The 25,521-nt window shown below is 45.4% G+C and overlaps 1 protein-coding gene across 4 annotated transcripts in view; it reads right to left on the bottom strand.

Moving 5' to 3' along the window:
- Positions 1 to 25,481, bottom strand: part of osbp2b (oxysterol binding protein 2b) — a 43,916-nt gene extending 18,435 nt beyond the window's left edge. Inside the window, exons 1-3 of one of the 4 annotated variants that reach the window (XM_056418277.1) lie at positions 24,527 to 25,481; positions 20,657 to 20,704; positions 18,938 to 19,146 (exon numbers count right to left, since the gene is read on the bottom strand). In XM_056418277.1, coding sequence (XP_056274252.1) covers positions 18,938 to 19,146; positions 20,657 to 20,704; positions 24,527 to 24,684 — 415 coding nt within the window. In that variant the 5' untranslated portion in view covers positions 24,685 to 25,481. The remainder of the gene's footprint in view (positions 1 to 18,937; positions 19,147 to 20,656; positions 20,705 to 24,526) is intronic. The other 3 variants (XM_056418278.1, XM_056418279.1, XM_056418280.1) reach the window with 3 other exon arrangements.
- Between the last annotated feature and the right edge of the window lie 40 nt (positions 25,482 to 25,521).

Below are 25,521 nucleotides of genomic sequence, written 5' to 3'. Positions count from 1 at the left end.
TGGACTTGTGAGTACAGCAATCATGAAATAAGAAGACAAACAAAAATGTTTTCCTTTGGTCATTTAAGGCAACACATCGAACTGCATAGCTGCTAAATGATGATCCCCTAAACTACCGCGGCTAACATATCCAACGTCTCTCTTTCCCAGTGGTAAACTGGTGGAGGCAGACGTAGCATTGTTCAACTCTATGTTTTGGTGTTTGATTTCTAAGTGATGTTCGTAAAATAACGTTAAAATGATAAAAAGACCAATTACATACATTTAGCAATGATCTGTACTACTGATGAAATTAGTGTTAATTACGCCGTTAGTCCGATTTAGCGCACTAAATATGACTGACTGACTGCAGACATCTTTAGTAGCTCATCAAATGTAAATGTAAGCTGTATCATTGGAATACAGACAGCTTGTCCATTCCCATGAGCCTTTGCGGTAGCAGCTGCCTTTTCACGGATGTCACTTAAGAGAGGTTACTCAAGTTTAAACAGACCATAGAACAGTGTTGCAGCGCCAGCCTTATATTACACACACACACACACGTATGCACACACTGCACGCACAAGCATCACAGAACGTCAGACACGACGAGACCGAGGTCAACGAACAGCCCGGTGACGACGTAACGGGAACAAATCCAGCAACAAAAACAGGATTTTCAGAAATAAAGTAGATGAGAAGTATTTGCACACCTGCGTTTTAAACCTCAGTTTCCACAAAAGAATATTTCCCAATATGAAAACATCTGCGACTGTGTGTTTGTGTTGCAGTAAATCCAGCTAACAAAACAAGCCAATGTGGCCGTGGGGGATTATTAATGACATCAGCTTCAACGTCGGCATATCCACTCTGCAAAGAGCTAACGTCAACAACCATCCCACCAGAGGAGTGACATGTGAAACTACTGCCAGGCCGAGGGCATGGAGAAAGATAAGGAACATCAGGGCCAGGACGAAGTGTTTAAAAGTTCAAGAGCAGCGTTAGAGTCTCTGCAGACGTTCATCCTGCTGACCCCAACGTCTAGAGAGATGCTGTTCGGCCGTCCTCTTTGTGGCGGACTGTTCAGCAGATAAGTTCGTTGGCCAGTTGATTTGCTTTCTAACTTCCTCCCACGAGGAAACAATAAGCCTCCACCAGCTCAGACACATTCATGAATTCGCCCCCAAGAACTAAATTGGTCATCGAACATATTTTAATGACAACAGAAAAGAGGAATTTACGTGTAAACATATTTTGTTATTATATATTTTTTATATATTTGCCATGTGATAGGAAATAACAGAACAACACAGAATTATAACTTGAACAATGTCTTTTTAATTTCCCTCTCCTAAAGCTGATCAGAAGATGCTTGTGGAAATACAAGAAATGGGATCAAACAACGGCCGTTATATTTAAAAAAGTGTACCTCAAATTTGATTAACGACAACATTTTGAAAGCTTTTGATCAGTTGGAGTGGGATTATTATTTCACCCCCAATGGCTGCTGTGCAAAACAAGAAATAACCGGTTCACTTTCTTTAATCTCCAAATTAGGTGCAAGACAAGAACGTCTGATGTCTCTCCTTCTGCCCGCCGTTGCTATTGAACCGCTACGCGTGAAGGACTTGAATGAGGAGGTCAGGAGTATAAAGTACGGCTTTATGCAAAAACAACTTCCTGCCCGTGGTATCGCCGAAAAAGGACGTCCAACGATTTGCTGCCTCTCGCTATACGAGTGAAAGGATCAATACGATGAAGACGGATGTCTTGACTCGGATCCTTTATCTGTTTCAAAGTCTCATCTTTCTGAACAAATCATTGTTCAGCTCCATCCAGACATCTTCATCTGGAATAATACATTGGGATTAGATGAGATACAGTGTATATATAGTTTATCTATAGTTTTTATATGGTGAACATCTGCAATAAAAAGACAACGATCAACCTCTAGTTTTAGTCTGTACTTTAGAAACCCAGTAGGTTTTCTCATGTTTTGATGACTGTTCACAGGAGATCGTGGATCACACACATGAACCAACAAGTAATCCCTGTTCAGTAAATCTGCTCGATACTAGAACACCAGCAAATATGATTCTTTGCAAACAGATCTACAAAACAGGCATTGGTTATGAAAGTGAAAGCTAGGAGACGGACCCCTTTGCACACAGTCGTGGTGAGAGGGAAGGTTTGAGTGAGCGAGGTCTCCAGGTAAAACAGGACAGAATGTATCCCTTAAAGTCATGCGGCTGTGTCTCAGTAAGGAGCAGATGAACAAACAATTAAACATTGGCGACTGGCCCGCAGAAACCCCCTCAATGAAATCAAACCCCAACTCAACCTCAGTGATCTTATCATGTCCATGTTTGAGACCACGGCATTACAGAGTAGGGTCTAGAATATATAAGGGAGGTCGTGCAAATTGCTTTTGGTCCACTGAGCCAGATCCATATGTCGGATCGATATAATGTAGAGCGGGGGCGGACAGTTGAGATTACTAGAGATGAAACCCCTTTAAACTAAACACATTCCATCAAGTGTATATCACTCAGACGCGGGATCAAAAGCATGGACTGCATTTAACAATAAACCTGTGTCAATAAAAACTCCATCTACAGTATGCCGTCTGTGCATCGCCGACACACACACACACACACACACACACTCTAGCTCGCCCCCTCGCATTTTCAGCCTCTTCTTTCCCAACAACAACAGATGTGGATGGATGGCTCTCCGTAGCCAAGTCGACACCCCGAGGCATGGCTAGGAGCCCATTGCCACGCCAGGCATGCCTGAAGGGCGGTCCACCCCCCCCCCCCCTCAGAGGACAGCCTGCACAGACACAAGTGCACGTCTGTTCCCGGTTCCCATGCGTGTCTCTACTGAACGACTCAGAGGTCGATCTCAGAATTGAAGCAGATATCTAATAAACACACATCCGTCTTCCATCCGTCCTCAGCGTGTGCTGTCTGACGCCTTTTCTCCCTCCACTCCCTCCTTACCTTTGTCTCTAGCGTAAAAAGGCGAGAGAGAGAGGCCGCCAGAGACTAGGATGTGGGAGAATGTAATTGGGAGCAGTGGTCTCGCTGCCGTCCCGCTGTCAGCTCGTCTTCCTGCCCGTCCCTGAGGACGGGCAGGAAGACGAGCTGACAACACGTGACCCTGTGGCAGGAAGACGAGCCCGTCGAGCCTCTCTGGATTTAAGATGCTCTTTGAGCATATACAGCCTGACCAGATGGGAAACTAATGAAGACGTTTAAAACTCATGGTTATTACATTTCATTTTTACACGGTCAACTTTATGCAGTGGATTGTCGAGAAAATGAACATGGCATCAGCAACAACGTTTGTCTGCTCTTTGTTAAACTACAAGCAGAAATCAGATTCTCCAGATTATTTCGTGACCAAACCTCCTGTCCCTTGTTCGTGTCCATAGAGCACAATGATTTAGTATGAATGAGTCAAACCGACGCATACTGTATAAACCTCGTCTCGTACAACAGACCGGCAATGAATCCTTCTGTCTCTTAATTCTATTCAGTTTATTTTGTATAGCCAAATATCAAAAATTACAAATTTCACTCAGAGGGCGTAGCAATCTTTCTTAGGAATGATGTTATATGGTTTTAATAGTTCTATCTCCAAGTGTCGTTTAAATGTTAATAATGTACACATGTTGTGTCTCATGGTTAAAGAGCCTGTTGTCTATTCCTGTATCAAACCATGAGCATGATCTTTCTATAACCTTAAACCAGTTATGTGAGTATCTAAACATGAACATAAAGTATAAGCACATTGAGCATTGCGGAGCGGACGTTGTAGGTAAACACACAACATTTACTTTTACTTTTCAAATCAACAGTGTGTGACTTGCCAGATATGTTAATCATCAAAGTTTCCCTTAGTGAGCATAAAAAACATTGAATCTAGGTGACATTATGTTTCCTTCTTAACGTATTGCAAATGATTTGGAACTGATTTGTAACTTCTACTTTCAGAAACCTGACAATGTTCAGTTTCTGTTTAAACTGCACGATGTTGATCCAACGTCATGGTTATGTTGTTTCTGGTGCTTTTGAATTACAGTGTTTTTTATATTAAATTCACCCTCATTCATAAAAATAAATAGACAAAATATTAGAAATCTGTTTCACCAAAAATGTGAAATATTATTGCAGGACTGTTGCATTCAACTACATTAGTTTCAGCACCGAATGAACAGGATGATCGACACAATCACGACCATCAGATACTGATCCGATAATCTGAAGACCACACCGCGTTTATTTACCTGTGGTTGGAAAACATTGAGTTCAGCACTGAAAGCAAAGTGAGAGGGGGATGAGTGCTGTTGCAGCTGACTGTGATGATGGAATGTGCCAGAGAAAACAAAATATGAAGGTTTATCAGAAACAGACGAGGGAACAAGGTGGATGAAGAGCGTCCCAGGGGAGGGGAGCAGTAATCCTCACCGGTAATTGCTCACTGGCACCATGCCTCCCCCGAGATACACCACAAGCAGAGGAGGCAGCAGGTTAAACCCAGTCTCACGAGCTCTCCACAAGCCAGGGAGGAACTGTGCAGTGCAACCCATCACTGTCCCCGGAGCTCTGCAGCAGCTCTGGCGGGGGATCCAATCCAACTCGCTCCAGAAGACGCAAACAACGAAGGAAAAGAAACAACAGGAAACCACAGCAACCAGGCAGTGTGTTTTAATTCGGTAACATGTAATAATGTGCCAGAGTGGACCGAAATAATTAAAAAAACAATCAGACTGCCGACCCCTAAACTGTAGATTTATATTCCGGGGTGCGGAGTAGATTTGATGAATTCACAGCTGGTGCATCAAACCTGTAAAGAGGCAAATCTCTCTCTCTTCCTGCGTAACTCCTGCAGTCTGACTGCACAACCCAAGACTATTAACGGAGCTCATCTACCCAAGTCTGGTCACTGACATGATTTCATAGGAAATTACTGCATTCATAAAATTCGTCGCATTTTCTTCACTGTCTGATTTGAACTATATCTACAGCATGAGAGATTCTTAATCATTGAGCAAAGAGCTTCAAAAAAACCCGTGAGTGTGAGAGTGGAGAGCACACATGAAATGAATGCATGCTCACACATCAAGTCTTCATGGAGGAGGGGCTCATGTCAACCAGGGCCGGTATGTATGATAAAAGAAGATCAAAATGTAAAACAACCTTAAAGACACGTCTCACGGACAGAGGAACCGTATATCAGGTGCATCTCCCCAACAAAGTGCATGCTGCGTGTGTCGCCATTGTAAATGAACGTGCACGTGCAAACACATCCTCACTTCAAAAGGTATAACCGTGAACATCTCCTTGAAATCAAATCTGTTTCTTGAATTACTATTTACAGTTGCACCTCTTCTGAAACCGACATGCGATGTATTGACACTGATTCTGTGATCACCTCTCCGTCTTTGTCCTCTCAGGCACGTCGGAGTCACGCGTGCTCTCCTGCATAACTTTTTGTAATTTCAAACCCCAGATTTCCGGGACCTGAAATATTTAACCATGCTTGCTGTTACCGCGGTAACCATAAGTGCCAGCACGTCATGCAGGTTCAGAATCGTACAGATGTTTCTTTGACGCTGCTGAAGTTCGTGCACTGAGTCCTGGGGGACTCCTTTGTTCAGATGACATCATCCTACTCGGATGTATTCATCCCAACACGAGGATGATATGAACATTGAGACGATACTAATCTGTCCACCGTCACAAGTTCTAACGAGAAGTATTTGAGTCACTGTCTCCTCCTGAACACCCTGATCATGTGGGTCAGTAACCCGGGAGCACGGCTAGATTGTGATCCATCGTACCGATTGTTCCGGTGCTGCCGCTGTGAGATAATGAGCCGTCAAGGTAACAATTAAGCCAGAGAAGAGCCTGTAGAGGTGTCTCTAAAGTACTCTTAACTTATGTGCATTCATATTTGAACAATTAGAAATGATGAGCGCATAGCAGGTGCTTCGGGGGCTGACCCCTCTTAATAATGTATACAAGATGTGTAGAGACGATGAGTATACGTATAGACTGTCTGTGCACACTAGAAAACTACACAATATTGCACTGTATTGATCACAATGTCTGTGATCAATAGAGTCCAAGAGGCAGAGCTTCTCTGTAGGCTCATGAGTCATCGTACACGGGTGGAGTAGATATATGCCCAGAGGTCTTTCACACCTGGCCACTTAAATGTAATTAGACAGAAGTCACAACATGTTTGGGAGGCACGACAGATTGCGATCGGGTTTCTCAGCATTCAGAATTCATCTTCGCACAAAGTTACTTTCTGGCGCTATCCTCTTCTATTGTTCACAAATCCTCAATTCCGGCCTCACTGCTGTCCTGAGCGTGACAATGGCATGGCTGTCGACCCGATAGGATGGTCTGTCGTGTGTGAGCTGCGACAGTGTGAGGCCTCTTATTACTCCGGCTCTATTATGTGCCGCTTTTTTAAGCAGTGGCCCAGTTGGAACCGCCGCTCTGCTCTCTGAAGTAGTTTCTGCTGGCTCGGAGCCAACGCCGAACAATGGGACTGAACTCTGCACGACTCGTTTACATTTGACGGTGTTCTCCCAACATCTTTATTTCGATTGCTACAGAGGTTGGTTGTGTTGCTTGGTTAGAAACACAGGGCTCTGATTTACACCCGCAGTTAATCTCGCATGTCTGCTGTGTGTAGATATCGATTTGTTCGTTGTGCGAACAGCTGCATAGTTGTTTATGGACAGAGAATTATTGTCTTTCGATACAGGAAGAGATTAGTCACGATTTAAACATTTTTAAGATGTCCATTGTTTTAAACCGGGATCTGCCTAACCTTTATATGTAGCAACCAATTTGACAAGAAGAAAGTGGCCAAGAACTACTCATCGAGTGTAATACGACTGGTTACATTTATTCACCTATCATAACTCATCTCCAATTCAAACCAGCATGTAGCGTGTCAATGGATTTTCTGTGTCAGATTTAAACACAGTGGATGTCTTTGGAGGCGATGCCAGTGTAAACCCAGCTATTATACACAAGATCAAAGCACTTTCATATTTGAATATTCCCACTGATACACACATACAACATATTCCTATGGAGGCTTTTGATCCTTCACACTGTGTTGTGACGCTACAGACCAGCTCCTACAGTGGGATGATGTCCGTGGAGGATTTCAGAATATTGGATCAAAGTTCAGTTATAACTTAATCACATCTCAACATTCATATTGCAGAGAGTGTGCAGAAGCCTCCGATGGAAAGTATTAAAACAATACGGCATACACCACCAATGCAAAACTCACTTCAGTGAACAAACTGGGGAGCCCAGGGCTTAAAAGCACAGCTGTTCAACTCCACATTGTCCGACTCGGCCATGAGCAAGACAACGGATGAAGTGAGAGGAGTGAAAAGACAGAAGGAAATAATCACTTCCGGATGGTGCAATGAACTAAACTATACGTGCAATATGCAAACACAGATGCACAGTGCCAACACAACACGTAAGCCCGGCAGACTCAGACTCATCCATATGCAAATGTGAGGTGGAGCAAGCGCAAGGAAGAGAGAGGAAATGAGTCTGAGCGAGAGCAGCACGGGAGAAAGGAGGGAGAGGGAGAAGGGGACCGCATGAGGAGGACACACCGCTCCTCTTACAGCATGAGGCGCTGCATTGAGGGAGGCTGCAGTGACGTGAGCGTCCATGGCGACAGATGACAGATGCCAGAGAGAGAGAGAGGAACGACAGCTACCTCTCAGACGCACGATGAGGAGGCGATAGCAGGCTGAGGAATGTTCTGTCGTGGGACAGATGGAGAGGAGTGTGACAGCTCCTTGCTAATGTTTCGCCATAGCTGTACTGACCCTGGTTGACTTTACTGAGGCAGCCCGAGTTGCAGAGGGAGCGGGCCGTCCCCGCCTCCCAGCAGCCCCGGCCCTTCATCCCACTCTCTGCAGGCCTGATCCCACTCCACACTCCCTGAGACGCAGCGCTGCCCTTGGCCTCGACATAATCCCAGCGAGAAGGGGGCAGAGGCAGCGGCTTGCCCTGCTCAGCATTGCAGCGTGCACACACGCGCATGCATACTCACACGCGGACACACGGCGCACAGACAGGGCAGCGATGCAGGCGCTCCCTGGCGTGAGTCCTATCTCCTCTCGTGCATCGCTTCGCTCGCTTCCGGAAACTCACGCGCACACGGGATACACACACTCACAGAGCTCGGCACATTTACAATTCTCCTCCACATGCTGCCCTCAGTGCAGCGCAGACTGGTGAAGGGAGGGAGAGGGAGGGAGAGGGAGGGGGAGAGAGGGGACTGAAGCAGCGAGCAGATAGAACTCTGCAGCCAGCAGTCATCAACACAAATAAGACCAGAATGCATTGCTGCTTTTCGTAGATAACTATTTCAGGAAATGGCCGAGATGGTATTAAGTAATGGATGTGTCACTTTCAAATGACACCACGAGGAGATTATGTAAAATGAGACACGGGGGATGACACAAATTCAGATTAAGTTTTAATATATCGACCCAGAGTGGTGTTTCTAAACCAAGGGAAAAGGTCAAATAAAACATCCTTCAGTAAAATGTCCATTTCCTCTTCTGTTGATTGACATGTCATTCCTCTGTTATCGTAATCTCTTCATAGTGCTGATCACCAGCTGCTGATGGACCACTTTAAATCTGATTATCTATATAATATATATATATTATATATAGATATATATATCAATATTACTGACAGTGTTCATATCACTACCATCCTGTAACTCAAGATCACCTGATGTACGGTTCAACTGTCGGTGTTGTTAGGCCCTCCGCTACGCTAGTCAAATAAAAAATGTAAAGCAAGCAATAATAAAAGATATATCAACATTTTTTATTTTACTTTTTGTGTTACACAGTATGAAGAGATGTAAGTTAATGATTTGTATACCACGTTGGTAATAATGTAGCTGTGTGATTATATGCTATTGTGACCATGATATATTAATATCTGAAAATATCTTTAGATAATTATATACAAATATTTAAAGCCAGATGAAGGGCTTGACGATAAACCAAATGTATCAAAATAGTCGTATTGTGCAGCCCCTACTAATCTAAATGTACCCCATCCCAGTATTTAGTGCATATACAATCTGAATCCCATGAACTTAAAATAGCAACAACAGCCACTGACATCTCATGTTGGTCCATCGGCTCAAACGCTCGAGGTTTAACTCTCGATACGGTAACTAATCCAGACAAACATATACAAAGAAAGCCAGCACAAGCTAGTACTGTGCATGCTACGTTCTGATGTGTTCAAAAACACATAGTTACATTTATCGACATTAACGTTGATTGTTTTAGATCATTTCAGACGTTATTGTTCAGCCTGACACAGACCATGCTATCGTGATCTTGTGTTTGAGTAGGTTATGAGCCGACTCTGACCTCGAGTAATAAAATATCCAGCTCCAGGGCTGTAAGTGAGGTGAGAGAAGTGCTGACGAGGAAAGATTGTTGGACGGTAAATAAATAGCATCCCCTAAATGTCCCGGGGCATGTTCAGCGGCGAAGCATGAAACCTCAATTAATTTCATACTTGACCTTCATCGTTTCTTTTCTTCAATACAGTTGAGCAAAGAGAACCAACACAGACTCTGTGTGGGCGATCTGGGTTTTATGTTGTATAGTCTGTTCTTTATTACATTCGCATTGAAAATGCGGAAGGTAATGTTTTGATCGCCGTGTATTTATTTATTTTAGTGCTGTGAAAAATAACGCGTTAACTCAATTAATTCAATTACAGGTTTAACTAGTTTTTTTTTTTAAACGCATTTAACGCATGCGCAGAATGAGCTTCCAATCCGTCTGTTGTTGGTCGTCGGGACGAAAAAAGTCACTTGCAAAATGAGCTTCCAATACACCACTTCAATCTGAACTCTGTCCGCTCTCATGCAGACGGTCTGTTCATCGGTAATGATCCTTCCGCAGGTTCACCTCCGGAAACCTTGTTACGACTTTTACTTCCTGTAGATCAGGGTCTCAACACGTCGATCGCGACCTGCCAGTCGATCGCGGCGTAGTGTCGGTAGATCGCATGACATTAAAGAGATTGGCCCGCCCCCTGACATGTTCTCTAGAGCACGTCTTTGTTCTTTTATTAAACTAAACGTCTGTTGTTGATCGTATCTTCACAGCAGCATGTCATTTCTGTCTCTTCGCGTTGCGTTAACACTTATCGATCTCCGTCTGGCGCGCCACAGAGCTCCGTGCGCGCGCATCGGGACCGAGCAAAAAAAGTCACTTGTCAATCTGTCCACCTTTAGATTGTATCATGGTGGAGTTAATGGTTGACAAACAAGAGAACAATGCTCTGTTTAACCCTCCTGTTACCTTTACATTTACGAACATATTTTACCCTCGGGGTCAATTTGACCCCAGCAATTAAAACCTCCAGAAAATTATTAGAATTAATATTGCTTCCCAAGTTTAAGTGTGAGGTACTTTATGTTTGTTTGTTGACTACCTAAATAGCCCTTTAAATAAATAAGAAAGTTGATATTTCTGATATGTTTGACACAGTGAAAAACAGCCTGGGGTCAAATTGACCCCAAAGAACACCGACATTAAACATTGAATGGGGTCAAATTGACCCGAAAGGTAACAGGAGGGTTAAACATTCTGTTTAGGATGAAGATGTATTAATGTTCCATATGGAAGAAAACTGCTAAATAACTGCTGAGTTGCAGCACCATTGTATAGAAGAATGTATAAATGTATATATCCGTCTTTTGTCATAAATCTCTATGTTCTCACAAAATATACCGAGAATATCGGTAATATGTGATTAATCATGATTAATCCACAAAAGCCTGTGATTAACCCGATTAAAAATTTTAAGCGTTTCACAGCCCTAATTTATTTGTATGCGTGTTACTCGCATAACTAAAAAAGTATTAAACCGGATCGCATGAAATTTGGTGGGATGATTGGTTATTATCCAGGGACCATTTGATTAGATTTTTGGATCGATCGGGTCAAAGGTCAAGGTCATGAAAAGGTCAAAATCTTCCTTTTACCATAGCGCGGTCAATTTTTATCCAATTGGCATGCAACTAATGCCAACATGTTCATCATTCAATGCCCAATCTTGTGATATGCGAAGGTATGCGCTCTACCGAGTGCCCATTCTCATTTTATCATAGCTCCTAATGTTAATATGCACATTGAGCTTCACTTTGTGTATGAAAATTATTGTCATAAATAAATCTGAATCCCATTTGGTGCTGAATAGTAAGTTAATGAAACTGAAATACCGCTGTATTTGATTTCACATTGTAAACCACTAAATGTCGTAATTACAGATGATTTTACAGTATCCATAGTTAGACTGTAGACTGTTAGAGGTTCAACACATGTTAACATCCTGTTAAAAAAATGGGTTTTTAAATTGCATTTCCATTTCAGAAGTTCAAACATTTCAACAAACACAGCACCCTAATTTCTAAATATAGAAATCCAATCCAATACAATATTATCTCCATGAGAGGGATCAACTTTAAAAATGCACTGGAATCTAAAGTGAAACCTAAGTTGCTCCAAAATATAAAATGATATTCTTTTAAAACCCTAAAGTTCAGCCCCCACATGTCTCTGTATAATTACTGGAGGACGCAGGCGAAGGGCAACGCACCTGAAGAACAGTTACAGCTTCATTAAGCCAATTACTGCGTGAAGACCCAGGAACCTAAACACTCCTCACAGCCTGAATGCACCGGGCTCATCCAACCCAGATCAAACCTCTCCAGAAGGAAGACATTTCATCAGGAACGTTACATTCTGAGTTTCAGACCTTTTAACAATATTATGCTGCATCAATCCCAGCAGCAGCGGCCATATAAATGTTATTGATCCATGCCGAAAGACCACATGATGTGTCACCGAGGCAACAGAAGGCCGCCTAAAGGACCGCCGCTCCTCTTGTTGCGATAACAACCCGCTCATCTAAAGGAGGTGGAAGATCTTTAATGAACCACAAGTGTACGAGTTGTTTCCTGTGTCCGCTGCACTGGTGGTAAGAGAAGAGAAACCGTGCATCAGCGGGAGGATTCAGTTACCACCAACAGCCACCATGCAGAGTCAAATTATCGTTGACGCTCAATATAATGAGGCAATGAACTCCGTCATCACCGACAAATAAACTCCAGTCCAGGTAGCATCTGTGTGCGCCAGAGAGAAGTGTGTGTCTGTGTCCTGGAGAAATGCTTCTGAAGTATTAACTATGAGCAATAACTTCAACCAAATGTTTCCATGGTGGCTGGCCAGCGCTGCGGAGACGAGCAGCGTGTTGAACCAGCTCAATGTCACGGATCGAAACAATAAAAGTCCATTTGGAAAGAGTCTGGTTTTAAAACTGAATACTTTTGTTACAACATGTGTAAACAAATAAGAATTGTAATGTTTTAAAACTTGCATTGCAGCTGAACAACCCCGACAAACCTGATTACCTCGGCCGGGCGTGAGCTTGGGGAGCGGTCATGTGTCCGGTCGTGTGTGCGACCGTGTGAGTCTGTGACCTCTGTGACCTCTGTGACCTCTGTGTGCTCCTCTGTGTTTCATGGATGTGGCCAACTTCGACCTTCTGCTGCAGCAAATATTTTGGACCCCAGTTATGGCGGCATGCTCACGGACCTCTCGTGGTAACGGTGACTCACACTTTCTCAAAACACCTTTCAATACCGGTTGTAAACGTCCCATTGACGGCCTCGGCTGAGTGCACCTTTCTCCGAGCAGCAATGGTTTTAATGGTGAGCTGCGGGTCCAGTTCCTTTCATAGCAACTGGTTTACTATAAGTCCACATGCGGCCTTGACTGGAAATGTCTTACATATAACCTGTTTAAGTGTTTTACTCCACCAAGGAGGTCATGTTATTTTGGTTTGTCAGCAGGATTACAGAACAACCGCCTTGCACTACATCTAACTAATTTAAGATTTAATGACCTGCCAGTATCTGGGTACGCAATTAATCAACCTCTCTCGACTGCTGTTGATGCAGAAAAGCTGCAGAGCGAGCGACAGGGAGAAAGTGTGTGTGTCAACTGTCTGGGCCACAATATAAGCGTGATAATATTAGAGCACAATATTTAAACATAATTATCTAGCTTAGACACACACACACACACACAGTATTTATATTTATGGTATTCTTCTGTTTAAAGTCTAACTGTCCAGACATCACTCACCTAGTGGTGGGACGTTTCAGAGACCATTCTACAAACATAGGCCCTTCGTGGTTTCAAAATATAGTAGGAATAGAAAAGAAAGAGGAGGAAAAAATTTAGATGTAGAAGAGAAAATGCCGAGCAGCCTTATGTTATAAAACAGGCAGCTAGCCCAGCAGAAACAGGACAAAGACTCTGGGCGTGATTACTTTCTAAAGTGAGAGAAGCAACAACAGAGACATAATGGAGTTTCAAAGAGCAAGTCAGATCGGTGGATGAGGAAGCGGGTGGCATGTAACTCCAAGATCGATGCGGGTGTAGTTCTTGGAGGGAGTGTGCGTTCAGAGGGCTCAAATCCATTATGAGACAACCAGGGTTTGACTTCACAGGGACACTCGGCTGTTACATTCAGAGGCAAGAGACACACGTTGAATGTGGCTGGCAACAAAGAGAAAAGAAACCCAGAGGATCATTAGGACTAAACCTTCGACGGTCAGGTCACACCCCTCTCCTCCACAGCCACTCATCTGGGAGTTAGGTTTGATCCTCACCTTTAATGACCAAATAAAACACCTGTGCAAAACCTCCTTTTACCATCTCAAAAACATCTCCAAACTCCGCCCCAGTTTAACCACGTCAGATGCAGAGAAGCTCGTCCATGCGTTTATCTCCTCTAGGCTGGACTACTGGAACTCCCTCCTCACTGGGATCACTGGCAAGAACATCCCAAAACTGCAATACGTCCAAAACAAGCGCTGCCAGGATCCTGATGAGAGTCCGGCTCCCTGTCTCATTACGGATTGACAAAGTCTTACTACTCACCTATAAATGCAGAAATGGACATGCACCTCCCTCATTACTCCCCAAACCTCCACCCGCACCCTCAGATCTACAAACAGCTCGCTCCTTCGGGTCTCCAACACCAAGCTCTGCACCATGGGCGACCGGGCCTTCTGCTCAGCAGCGCCCCGCTTGTGGAGCAGTCTCCCTGACCACAACACAGACACTGGACTCTTTTAAGACGGGCCTAAAAACCTTTTTACTCAGGAAGGTGTTTATGTCTTTGAGTTGAGTTCTATGACATGTTTTCATTATAGTTAGTTTAACCCTCCTGTTACCTTCACATTTACTAACATATTTTACCCTCGGGGTCAATTTGACCCCAGCAATTAAAACCTCCAGAAAATTATTAGAATTAATATTGTTTCCCAGGTTTAAGTGTGAGGTACTTTATGTTTGTTTGTTGACTACCTAAATAGCCCTTTAAATATATAAAAAAGTTGATATTTTTTATATGTTTGACACAGAGAAACAGCAAATTGACCCCAAGGAACACCGACATTAAACATCGAATGGGGTCAAATTGACCCGAAAGGTAACAGGAGGGTTAAACCATGTACTGGCTCTGTGGCACTCTGAGATTCTTGGATGAAGAGTGCCTTACAAATATAATCCATTGTTATTGTTATTAAAGACTAACTCTGATAAATTGTTCTCCATCTCCCTCGTCATCGGGGACCGAGCTGATCGATCAAATCAATCTTTGCCGCCACGCACTTTTGCATCCAACACCAACAAGGACATGTGGTTTGAGACTCGGCCGATCTGCAGCAGAACTAACTGACGATAAGCATCTGTCATTTCACGACATCTTTTACCGAGCTCACAAAGTAGTGCAGGTGAGAGACTGCAGTACGTTAAACAGGCTGTTTGCTCCATTTAGATTAATATACTATAGGGTTGAATCTCAGCTTAATTTCTATAAATCTGTCATCATTATACATGTGTGACTTTATGAGTGAATCATTATCTATTACATGTGGAGTGATGCTACACAACCAGCACCAGCGGAACTCCTTCAACCCGAGCCTCCTGCGCAGAGACATGAAACCATTTCACAGTGGGAACATGTACGAGAGCAAAACAATGAATCAGATACAGTAATCAACAATGTTTCCATTCACTGCTAACAGAGAAACGTGTTACATGTCAGATATTTACTTTATTTAATAATCCATATTTTTTTATTATCACCTGAATGAGCTCTGGGCAGAAGTCTAACATTGAAACATCACTACTATCCTAGATGTATCTACTACCATTCAGCCAAATATTCACCAATATATTGTCAAATAAGCTGCGATGTATGAACACAGCTGCATCGAATCATTTAAATGCATGCACACAAACATGGACCCACATTCCTGAGCATAACGTAAATGGAAGAAAAGCCGGATACTTACAAGAGGAAAACTGCGCCTTATCCCGTCTCTATCGCTCCCTCCAGACTCTCAGGACAAAGGCAATGTGTGAAGCAAAGAAGCGAGTGAAAAGGGAAGAGTTGGAGAAAGCAGTAGGTCATTCCATTCAGGACTAAAAAAACCCCGCTGGATGAAAAGGAGAGGAAATAGCTTCCTGAGGGGGGAGGAGAGAGAAAGAGGAGGGGGCGGGAAAACCAGACAGCGAGAGAGAGGTTGAAAGAAATAGGAAGAGCTGGTGCCGGAGCGAGTGTGTAGGGGGGAGACAGAGAGAGTCAGGACCAGGAGGGACGGGGATGAAAACAACGCTTGTTGAAGGAGGCTGTCATAATATCCTGTTTCAGGACCACGGACAGAGCGCTACATTGTTCGGCAAAGTGAAATAAAACTAGAGAAGAAGAATAACAGGATAAATGTCAATATCTGAAGTAACTGAACCCCCGATAAGTAAATCGTGTGACGACCGGTTCGCTCACACATCACCAGAGTCGGTTCAAGTGATCTGTCCCCCAAGGACAGTCAGACTGACGCACTGGATGCGGATGCAGATCAACGCACTGTTTGAGAACTCAAGATGCACATTCAGCTTGAATGCTGGCACATCTGGGCCAGGTGCAGGAAGAGAGAGAGAGAGAGAGAGAGAGAGAGAGAGAGAGAGAGAGAGCACCTTCTCTGGATCTGTGGCTGCTGGTGTTATCGCCTCCCTCAGCTGCATCGGACTGAACTCAGCTACACGCAGAGAAACCACTACCTGGATGACTCGTTCCAGCATTTCTATGAATTTCTCCACCATCTTCCTCTCAAGCTTCACAGTTTCCACACAAAAAAAAGAAGAAAAATCACCATCCAACTGGTGATGAATTCATATCGGAGCGAATGTCAGGCTCGCAAATTCAAAGCAGCACTGGGACTCTCAGTGACTCGACGGGCTGTGAGCTCCACTTCACCAACATGGGCAGGAACCAGGCAGCACAACACAGGAGGAGGCGGTGAAGGGAAGGCAAACACTGCCACCTGCTGGCCGTTCGCCCCAAACTGCAGGCGCTGGCGTCAGCGCGCTGTGATAAATCCAATCTGAACCTCAATCAGAACAAGGCGCACTCGTGGAAGGACACGCCATTTCGAAGAGAGGTCTTGTGAAGAGAAAGGCTGCAGACCCCAGCGCCGAGGACAAATGCAGGGAAGTCCTTCAGGGTTCATGTCAGTGGCACACAGACAAAGAGCGACTTGAGATTCGAGTTAAAACAACATGCTTAGATGAAACCTGGAGATGTTAAATAAACAAGCTACATCAAGGTTAGCAAGTTCTAACTTTGGCCTCCATCTCCACACATGGCGGGCCCTGGGTGGACGCCATGCTCCTCCTCTGTGCTGAGCACATGGATACGAGCGCTTTCCTCCTGAGGGGAGGTTCATGAATGTCACTGATCCATGTTGCCTTGCAGGAAGAAATGCTATGAAAGAGCCCGACGGCAAAATGATAGTCATTCTTTTTTTGCGTGAAACATTCCTCTCACTTGCATTAACAGATCGTTTTCTGTAGACGGACTCACGCAGTGTCCCTTTTCTCACATTCTCTCACTAATAGATTAGCTGTGAAAGTAAATTGTCGACAAAAATCCAAAGACACACCTTTTGTTACTAACTCAAAGCTTTAACAAAATGCAAACAACCGTTCCATGAAAAAAAAGGTCACATCCATGGCCGGCAATCATCGCACTGACGCAATAATTAAACAGATTTAAGGTTTTTTGTCAAAGTATTCAAGAGGTTCTTAATGACAGTATTGAAATATACAAGGTGCCTTGAAGGCAACAGAGAACCAGTGTTTATGTTTTTTCTTGCAGTCAAATCTCAACAGTTTGCTAAGCATGATGGGATGAAAAGCATCGGTTTACAGTTGCTATCGTATCACATTTGGCCTGAGAACAAGTTGCCTCATATATAAACTGTATCAGGGAGAGCTGACGGTCACCTCACTAGATTTCAAACAAATGCAGTAAATGTTTTCCTCAAATTGAAAGAGTGCACTTGTATCTGTATATTCTGCTCCTGATAAAAAGTGTTTTTTGAAAAGTGAAAGGTTTGTTCAACACATAGCTGAAGTAAACACAGCAGGAAATTCATTTAGAGGGGACAGTTTATAAATATAAGAAAAAAACATTATTTTGTGGTGGATGTACTGTAGCATCGTCACACTGTAGTTCATCTTGACACACACACACACACACACACAGTAATTCAATAGCCTGTGTTAATCAAATCCTTTGCCCGTCCAGGGTCGAAAACACCTGCAGACAACAGTGATCTCAGTACTATATACATACGCCCAGGTTATCAGGACAGCGCCATCCAATGTTTACACAAAGTATAACAGTTACATTTCCGACACCATATTTGGCTCTTACAGCCTGATCTTTTCAAAATTAAAATATACCAACATTACTATCTTGCTTACTGGCAGTGGTGAACAGAAAATAACTCACATTGTCCCACAGTCTATATTTAGTGATCTGACTTTCTAATTGAGGCCAGAGGTGATCACATGGTGATGCATATGTCAGTCTCTGTAGGCTTAGGGTTAGACTGCAAACGACTGGGGCGGAGAGGCTTTGGGATGATGCAAGAGTTAAAAGTGAAGCCAACAAGTCCTCCGAGGCTTTTCCCACAGCCTTTGACCTGCAAAACCTAATACAACCATATAGAAGAAGAATTCCCCTTGGAAAGGAGAGCGATCTGTTGTCAGGCTGAATGGAAGCCCAGTTTCCACAGTGTACCATTAGCATATCCCAGTTTGTTGTCCGACTCCCCTGAGCAGACGGCGCTGCCCTCTCCCGGCTGCTCCTGGAATCTGAATTACATTAAAGAAGGCCGACGGGAGAGGAAACAGCAGCTGGGCTGCTCGACCCGTGCTGGACACGCCTTTCACCTTGGATCTTGGAACTAACTGTTATGCACTCCTGTATGTTTACCCAAGATCCTATCAGCCCTGACTTTATTTACTAAGGTCACATTCTGAACATGCATGTCCTGCCTCCTGGGAGTAGTCCACTCTCACAGCTTGCACTTAGACTCCTAAAAGCATTCCCGGTGTATTATATGTTCAGGGTTCTTACACATTTTGACCAATAGATTTCCAGGACTTTTCCAGGACTTTAAACCAAATTTCTATGACCAAACTGAAATCTCAGTATAAACATGAAAAATGTAAAAAAAATTGTGCATACACCGGCTAATATTTTGAGCGTCTTTCTTTAAAAAACAAATTAATTATTTCAAACTCGGCGTAAATGAACACGTGATTATAACACATTTCCATGACTTTTCCAAAACTTTTATGATTTAAGTTTTTTCCATGACTTTACCAGGCCTGGAAATGACCATTTTGAAAATTCCATGACTTTTCCAGGTTTTCCATGACCGTACGAACCCTGTATGTTCCATGTTAGAAGCTGCCCCTTACCGGACTGATCGTTCATCATGCGGATGGCTTTGGCTTTAGCCAACTCCAGTGCCGTGACCCATCTCTGTCGCTCCACCTCTGTGCTGGCCTTCAGGTGGTAGGTGCGGCCGCCACTGCTCAGGACAATATTGCAGGCGTCTTCTGTGTCGATGTGTGCCGTGGCCAAGTTGATCGTTCCGCGGCACGTATGGGCCATCTCCGCCTGCGTCCTGCGATGAAATAACAGGGAGAGAAAGAGACAGGGAGAAACAAGAAAGAGCTGAAGGACTTTTATTGTCAGTTCGAGTGCTGCAGGTAGGTTAGTACAACTGGCATTCCTATGGCAAATACGCACAAGCAGGGAGGCAAGGAAGGACAGAGAAATGCCACAGATGATATCAGGGTTCACTTTGAACGCCATGTGGAAGCACTTGGTTATTTCAATTGCACAATCCTCCATTCACAATACCTAAACATGAATTAGTGGCTGTTCAGGGCCTGTCTGCCCTGCTGCAAGTGTGCTGAATTGTGGGTATTCTGTGTAGCCTCTACTGACACCAACAGTTGCAAAGTCAGTGGCCCACAGTGTAGATAACAAGGCCATTGTCTGCCTCCAAGCCTCCGCAGCCAGCAAAACCAAACAACGAATAACAGCGTGAACAAAGAGAGAACAGAGTGTTAAAAAACAGAGAGAGATAGCGGGGAAGAGAGCCAAAGCAGCAGAGCAAGAGATTAGAACAAAGAGCGAGGGCAAGAGTGGTGCACGGCTACCGGACGCACGGTGCAAGTCTCAGCCAGAATGTATAAACCGCATGTTGACATAAACTGACACCACCGCAGCAATGTGAATACTGTTGTACACCGTCCAAAACCAGCATTTAATCAGCATGAATCATGTCATGTCTGAATCAGATTATCGGGAGGAAAGAGTCCCGGAGAGATGTTTGGTGGGAAGCTGAGCAGAGTGTGTCCCACAGGGAGCTGAGCGTGTGCAGCTCTCCAGTCCAGCCACAGACAGCTGATGAACAGCCTCAACCAGAGAGCAATAACACACGCTGTGCTGGTTGTTTTCAAATGAAACACGTCCTCAACCCCCAGTGTCACACGGTTGCCCGTCTTTATGAACGGCCACCTTGAAGCATGCAGCCATGCAATCAATCATGTGGCTGCTTCTGTCTGCGGGCGCTCACGGCCGTTCATCCGTCCTCAGGGAGCTCTCCCTGCCGCGAGCAGCTCGACACCGTCGACCCGACCCAGTGTCTGGAGACACTGACGAGGGGGCCGCCGCCTTATGAAGTCGGAAGTTGAAGTGCCTTTTAAGTTTCTGCCCGGCCGTGATTTCCCTCACACGCTGCCTCTACCGGCTCGAGTCGAGTCGCGTTAGTGCTAATCCAGAACAAGCGGTTCGGCGTGCCACTCGTCTGCCGGGGCGCCGTACTCATCAGTCGTGTCGACGAGATCGCACAGGGGGGGGGTATGAAGCCGTGCGCAGCCCCAGTTCGCAGCCTCCCGGGTGGAAGTGGGTCCGTAAACTGAGTGTGCCGCTGACGAGTAAGACGAGACCCGCACCGATCGCTCTGGCCCTGTGGGAAGGCGAGGCCATGCAAAGGCCGAGAAATACACAGTCGGGGAAACGACAGAAGCTGGGGAAGAGAGACGACAGGAGCGTTAAAGCACGATGTAGTCAGGGAAGGTGAGTGGGGGCGGCTGAGGGCAGGAGCCAGGAGAGCATCGCTTTACCTGTCAGTCCCCAGAGCACATATCCTCATAAAACACAAGTCCACCGATCTGGAGCATGTAATGACAGAACAACAACCGGTGAACAACACAGGACAGACGGCCGTACGCATGAGGAGACACACACACACACACACAGAGGAAATAGCACACAGTACCCAGAGCATGAGAACGTCGAGAGGTTTTGTTGTGGCAGGGGGCTGAACTATCACAAGACATGGAGGGAGAGAGCCAGAGAGACGCGCTGAAGACAAAGAGGAAACATGAGAGACGGAAACCAAAGCAGGGATACAGCAACGCGGACAGCATGACACGGCGAGCTGAAACAATGAGATGATGAGAACGCTCTCTTTGATGTCACTGTGCTGCTCTCATCTTGACATCAAAACACAAAGACCGCACAGGGACTATTGTACACACACACACACAGGTGTAGCCTTGTGCTTAGACCGACTAAGAGCACAATAACAAGATCGGATCGCGACGTCCGCCTCTCGCTGCGGTCATTCTCCCGGTGCGCCTCTCTCACCGGGTCCAGGCCCGGCTCGACCCTGCAGCTGGGAACAAGGAGCGCTGCCTGCACCAGGAGCCGAGTGTGCCAGCAGTAACACAATCACCTGGCTTTCCAAAGGGACACAAATGGAATTGAACCCCCATGAGCACTTTAAACTGATACGATCTGGTTACGATCCGGCAGCTGAGAAGAAAACATGGCCGTGCCACAAAAGTCAAGGCTGAATCCGCTGAGACGGCAGCTCCGATTGCAGTCGAAGCTTTAATACCTCGTCACCTTCCCCGAAGCACCAAGCGGGATTAACTTTCCTTCAAGAGTATTACAATCGGGAGGAAGAGTCAATTAAGAAATTAAAAATGAAAGAAGTTCGGTGTGAGAGGGAGGACAGAGATGGTGTCACGTGTCCTGATGATCTAAAGCAGACGAGACACGAGGCCGATGTGGGGTAAAAACAGCCCGCCTTGCAATGTCAGGGCCAAGAGTAATCAATAACAAGTGCAATGTCGAATCTCTGTAAAACTCATTATACTTTAACAGGCCCGAGTGCTGAGTGCGTCAGTCTGCCACCAGAGTAAGAGCATTGATTATGGCCCTCCGCCGCCCTTTGGCTGCCCAGCAACAAGTTAAAAAATAAAAATATACACTCTTATTAATCCCGAAGGGGAAATTAGTTCTCTGCATTTAACCCATCCTTAGTTATTAAGGAGCAGTGGGCTGCGGTGAAGCGCCCGGGAAGCAACTGGGGGTTCAGTGCCTTGCTCAAGGACACTTCGACTTGCAACTAATGGGGAGAGCGGGGATCGAACCCACAACCTTGCGGTTGCGGGACGGCCCTCTTACCCCACTGAGCTACAGCGACAGCTAGAGAACGCCGCCGCTGCTCAGCAGGTCTCGGGAATGAAAGGGATCTCTCAGGTTATTGGTTAGAGCGCTGTATGTCAGTCCCTATTGATTTATCAGTGATATAAACTGATCCTTTAAAAAGGGCAAACACACTGAATCCTGCAAATCAAACAACTGGTCAATGAATGCTGGGCTTCCTCTAATGCGACATGTCGCTGGGCTTTAAAGTGCAACCTCGAGCGTAATCAATAATGTAGCGTCCATCAAATATATGATATACTTACATTCACTGATTCAAAGGGACATTATTTAATCCTTAAAAAGGGAGCGACATGTATCAAACACGACAGAAAGACTGAGAGTGTTGTCGCACACAAAGTGTAAAACACGACTGAGCGTAAGTGCTGTCATCGTGAGAGGTAATCGGAAAGCTGGTTCAAACCGGCACGTTCTCTGAATAATTGTCTCATAATTGTAGGACGAGACAAATAACGTTCTGCAGAACACAAGAATCACTTGACGGTTTAATTCACAGGCTGTCACATGTGTCAGACTGAGACTCTTTCAGGAGGCGCACAAAGACCGAAGTGGAGGAGAGAGCTTCCCCGTGTCGGTGCTACCTTTGACTTCAGGGAATACAACCCCTCACTTCATAATGGACTATTAATAGAGGGAAGAGGCAACAGGCATCTTTCCTTTCACGGCTATCTCTGGCTTCTATGTCTACGTGTCAGAGACAAGAGAAGACAACAGAGCGGTGTGTACAGCACGGCATGAACTGGGCTCTGGATGTGGTTTCCAGCGGATTGTTCCACAAGTACAATCGGTGAACCGCGTTCAAATCTAAATATTCATATTTTAGGAAGTCACTTACTTTCTGTTTGACAGTTGGAACTGTAAGGAAGCGAAATGAGTCAAAACGTTGTCAGAGGAGTCGAACTGAAAACGAAATACTGACAATAACTCAGTGAATGCCTTCCTTCTTCACAGTCCATTATGCCCCCGACTTTTGAAAAGACAATTATCCTTGAGGAATCTGCTTTGTGTCACTTTCATCATTTGTATTACTGCAAGCAATTACAGTTTGCATTATCATATTTAGCGAGATTTTTGTTGTTGTCATATCTGATTTGTGAGGGGAATTTTAACTTTTCAGCCAGCTCGGACAAACAGGACTGTCAGTCGATGAAGGTTAACTCCAGGGGGGGCACCTTCATTCTGCCGTGAACCATTTAATTAGGAAAAGTGGGTCAGACTGTATAAACAACTGCAACGATATCTCTCCTTTCATAGGGACCACACACAGGTGCTCCAGGGCTTCTTGGTTAGGCAATAGGCATCATTAATTGTTTCATACGCGTCTCATCAGGCAAAATATTAAAAATGTGGGTTTACTGATATTCTGGGAAACGGAGACTCTTTGGAAGTGAACTTAATGAGAATGAGTACGTTTAGAGAGGTCAAAACGCTCGTGTGACCCAGAAGGCGATACAGCAGAGTATTTCAATGTTGCCGAAGGCACGAAAGTTAAAGCAAGAAGGATGGTTGAACATGCAAGAAGAGCCCGGAAATGAAAGCAATGACAAGTAGCGCCTCTCAGCTCCTCTGTGACTAAAGGATCACAGTTCAGAGGCCGGCTCGCCGGGTGGAAGCCCACACTGCTGTCCCCTGAGACCACGTCACAGGTAATGCACCTGCTGTATTCATATTAGATTGTCATGAATATGTTGTTGCTGCTGTTGAGGAAATGCAGATTGCAGACATTTCATACTTTCAATCAACAAAACTCAATTAAAGTTGCTCATATAACCTACACAGTCTAATAATCACACCTCCGCGATACACAGGAGTCACACTGCCGTCACGCTCCATGAGGCCGTTATAGCGTCGTAACACCTGTGGTCACGTGACTCCCTCACGCGAAGAAGCACCTGAGCCACAGGTGTTGTGCTATTGTACAGCTCACGTGAGCAACTGCGTGATCAAAGTGAAGACATTGTTAATAATAATAATAACAATAATAATAATAATATAAATAAATAATACAAATAACAATGACGAACATCTCTCGCATCCAGTCATCATTCTACGTGACTTTGGCTCAGTAACGTTTGTTTAATTAATTAATTTAAAGAGAAATGATTTTTTTGAAAGACACGATGTTCAAAACTCGTAAAATGTGCATGACTTGTCTAACGTAGAGAGGTCCGTGTGTCCGAGGGGCGGACCGGCGGACCGGCGGAGGCTAGCTAGCTACCGTCGGTCCCAACTGTCCCAACGGTCGCCACAAGTCAAGTTAACGAGCCGGACGCCGTGTGGCTCATTCACCGGGTCCGCCACACGCAGCCACTCAAAGCAAAACACTTATGTGCGCGTGGAGCAACCGGTCCGCCGACGGGGTCCGGTTGACAGCTAGCTGTAGCCGGCTGCTCGCCAGCTGCGATGCCCTGAAACGCGACTCTCCCGGTGGGCGCGAACTGTGACACAACATCGCTCGTGCGTCTGGAAACATGTACCTGTAATACGACAGCAGGCCGTTGCTGAGCACGAACCATCGCCGCTGGTATCCCTTCAAATAGTTGGTCCACTTAAAAAGCCAGCCTTTGTAAGTGTCCGAGCCCGGAGCCGGGGCCGCGGCAGAGGCGGACGCCGAGCCCTTCCCTTGCTCGCTCATCCTCCGCCGCACGCACGCCGAAGGATGCGGGATGAACCAGGGACAGCGGAGGACAGCGGGGACGGGGACACTACCCCACCGGGACACGGCGACCGGGGCTGAGGACGACGGCACTGACGGAGGCGCTGGCCCAGCTCTAGGGCGAGAGAGAGACCACCGTGAACCCCGTCTCACATGACACCGAGGGAAGGAGAAGTGATGCCAAGACGCTTCGCCGATGCAGACTGCAGAGGATTCAGAGCACAGAGCTGCAGCGGATAGAGAGGCCCCCCGCCTCCGGCTCCACGGGGGGGGGGGGGGGAGCACGGCTGTCTCTAAAGCCGCCGGGGCGTCTCTGTCCACGGGGACAAACAGTTTATGGAAGTCGTTTCGGAGGAAGCAGCCGCTGACCTGGCCATTCACAAAGTGTGGATGTGAATGGAAATTGCCGCTCTATCATCGCGAGTCTATGATTTCAGACGTGCACCACGTGATGTTGTTATCCAGACATCCCTAAACATTTGACATGCGGTGTGGCTGCTGATTTCACACACGATACAGGTCACAGGTGAGTTGGTAGATGGAGGACGCGGACATGTCTGTCCTTCTGTACACATTACATCTATTGCACCTGTCCATCCTGGAGAGGGATCCTCCTCTGTTGCTCTCCTGAAGGTTTCTTCCCTTTTTTGTTTCCCCCTGAAGGGTTATTTGGGAGTTTTTCCTGGTCCGATGCGAGGTTTTGGGGCAGGGATGTCTATGTGTACAGATTGTAAAGCACTCCGAGACAAATTTGTAATTTGTGAAATTGGGCTATACAAATAAACTGAATTGAATTGAATGTTGTAACGCACATAA

The sequence above is a fragment of the Pseudoliparis swirei genome, chromosome 7, assembly GCF_029220125.1.
Source record: "Pseudoliparis swirei isolate HS2019 ecotype Mariana Trench chromosome 7, NWPU_hadal_v1, whole genome shotgun sequence".
Lineage (NCBI taxonomy): Eukaryota > Metazoa > Chordata > Actinopteri > Perciformes > Liparidae > Pseudoliparis > Pseudoliparis swirei.
The sequence above is the reverse complement of the archived record's forward strand: the minus strand, read 5'-3'. Positions and strand labels throughout refer to the sequence as shown.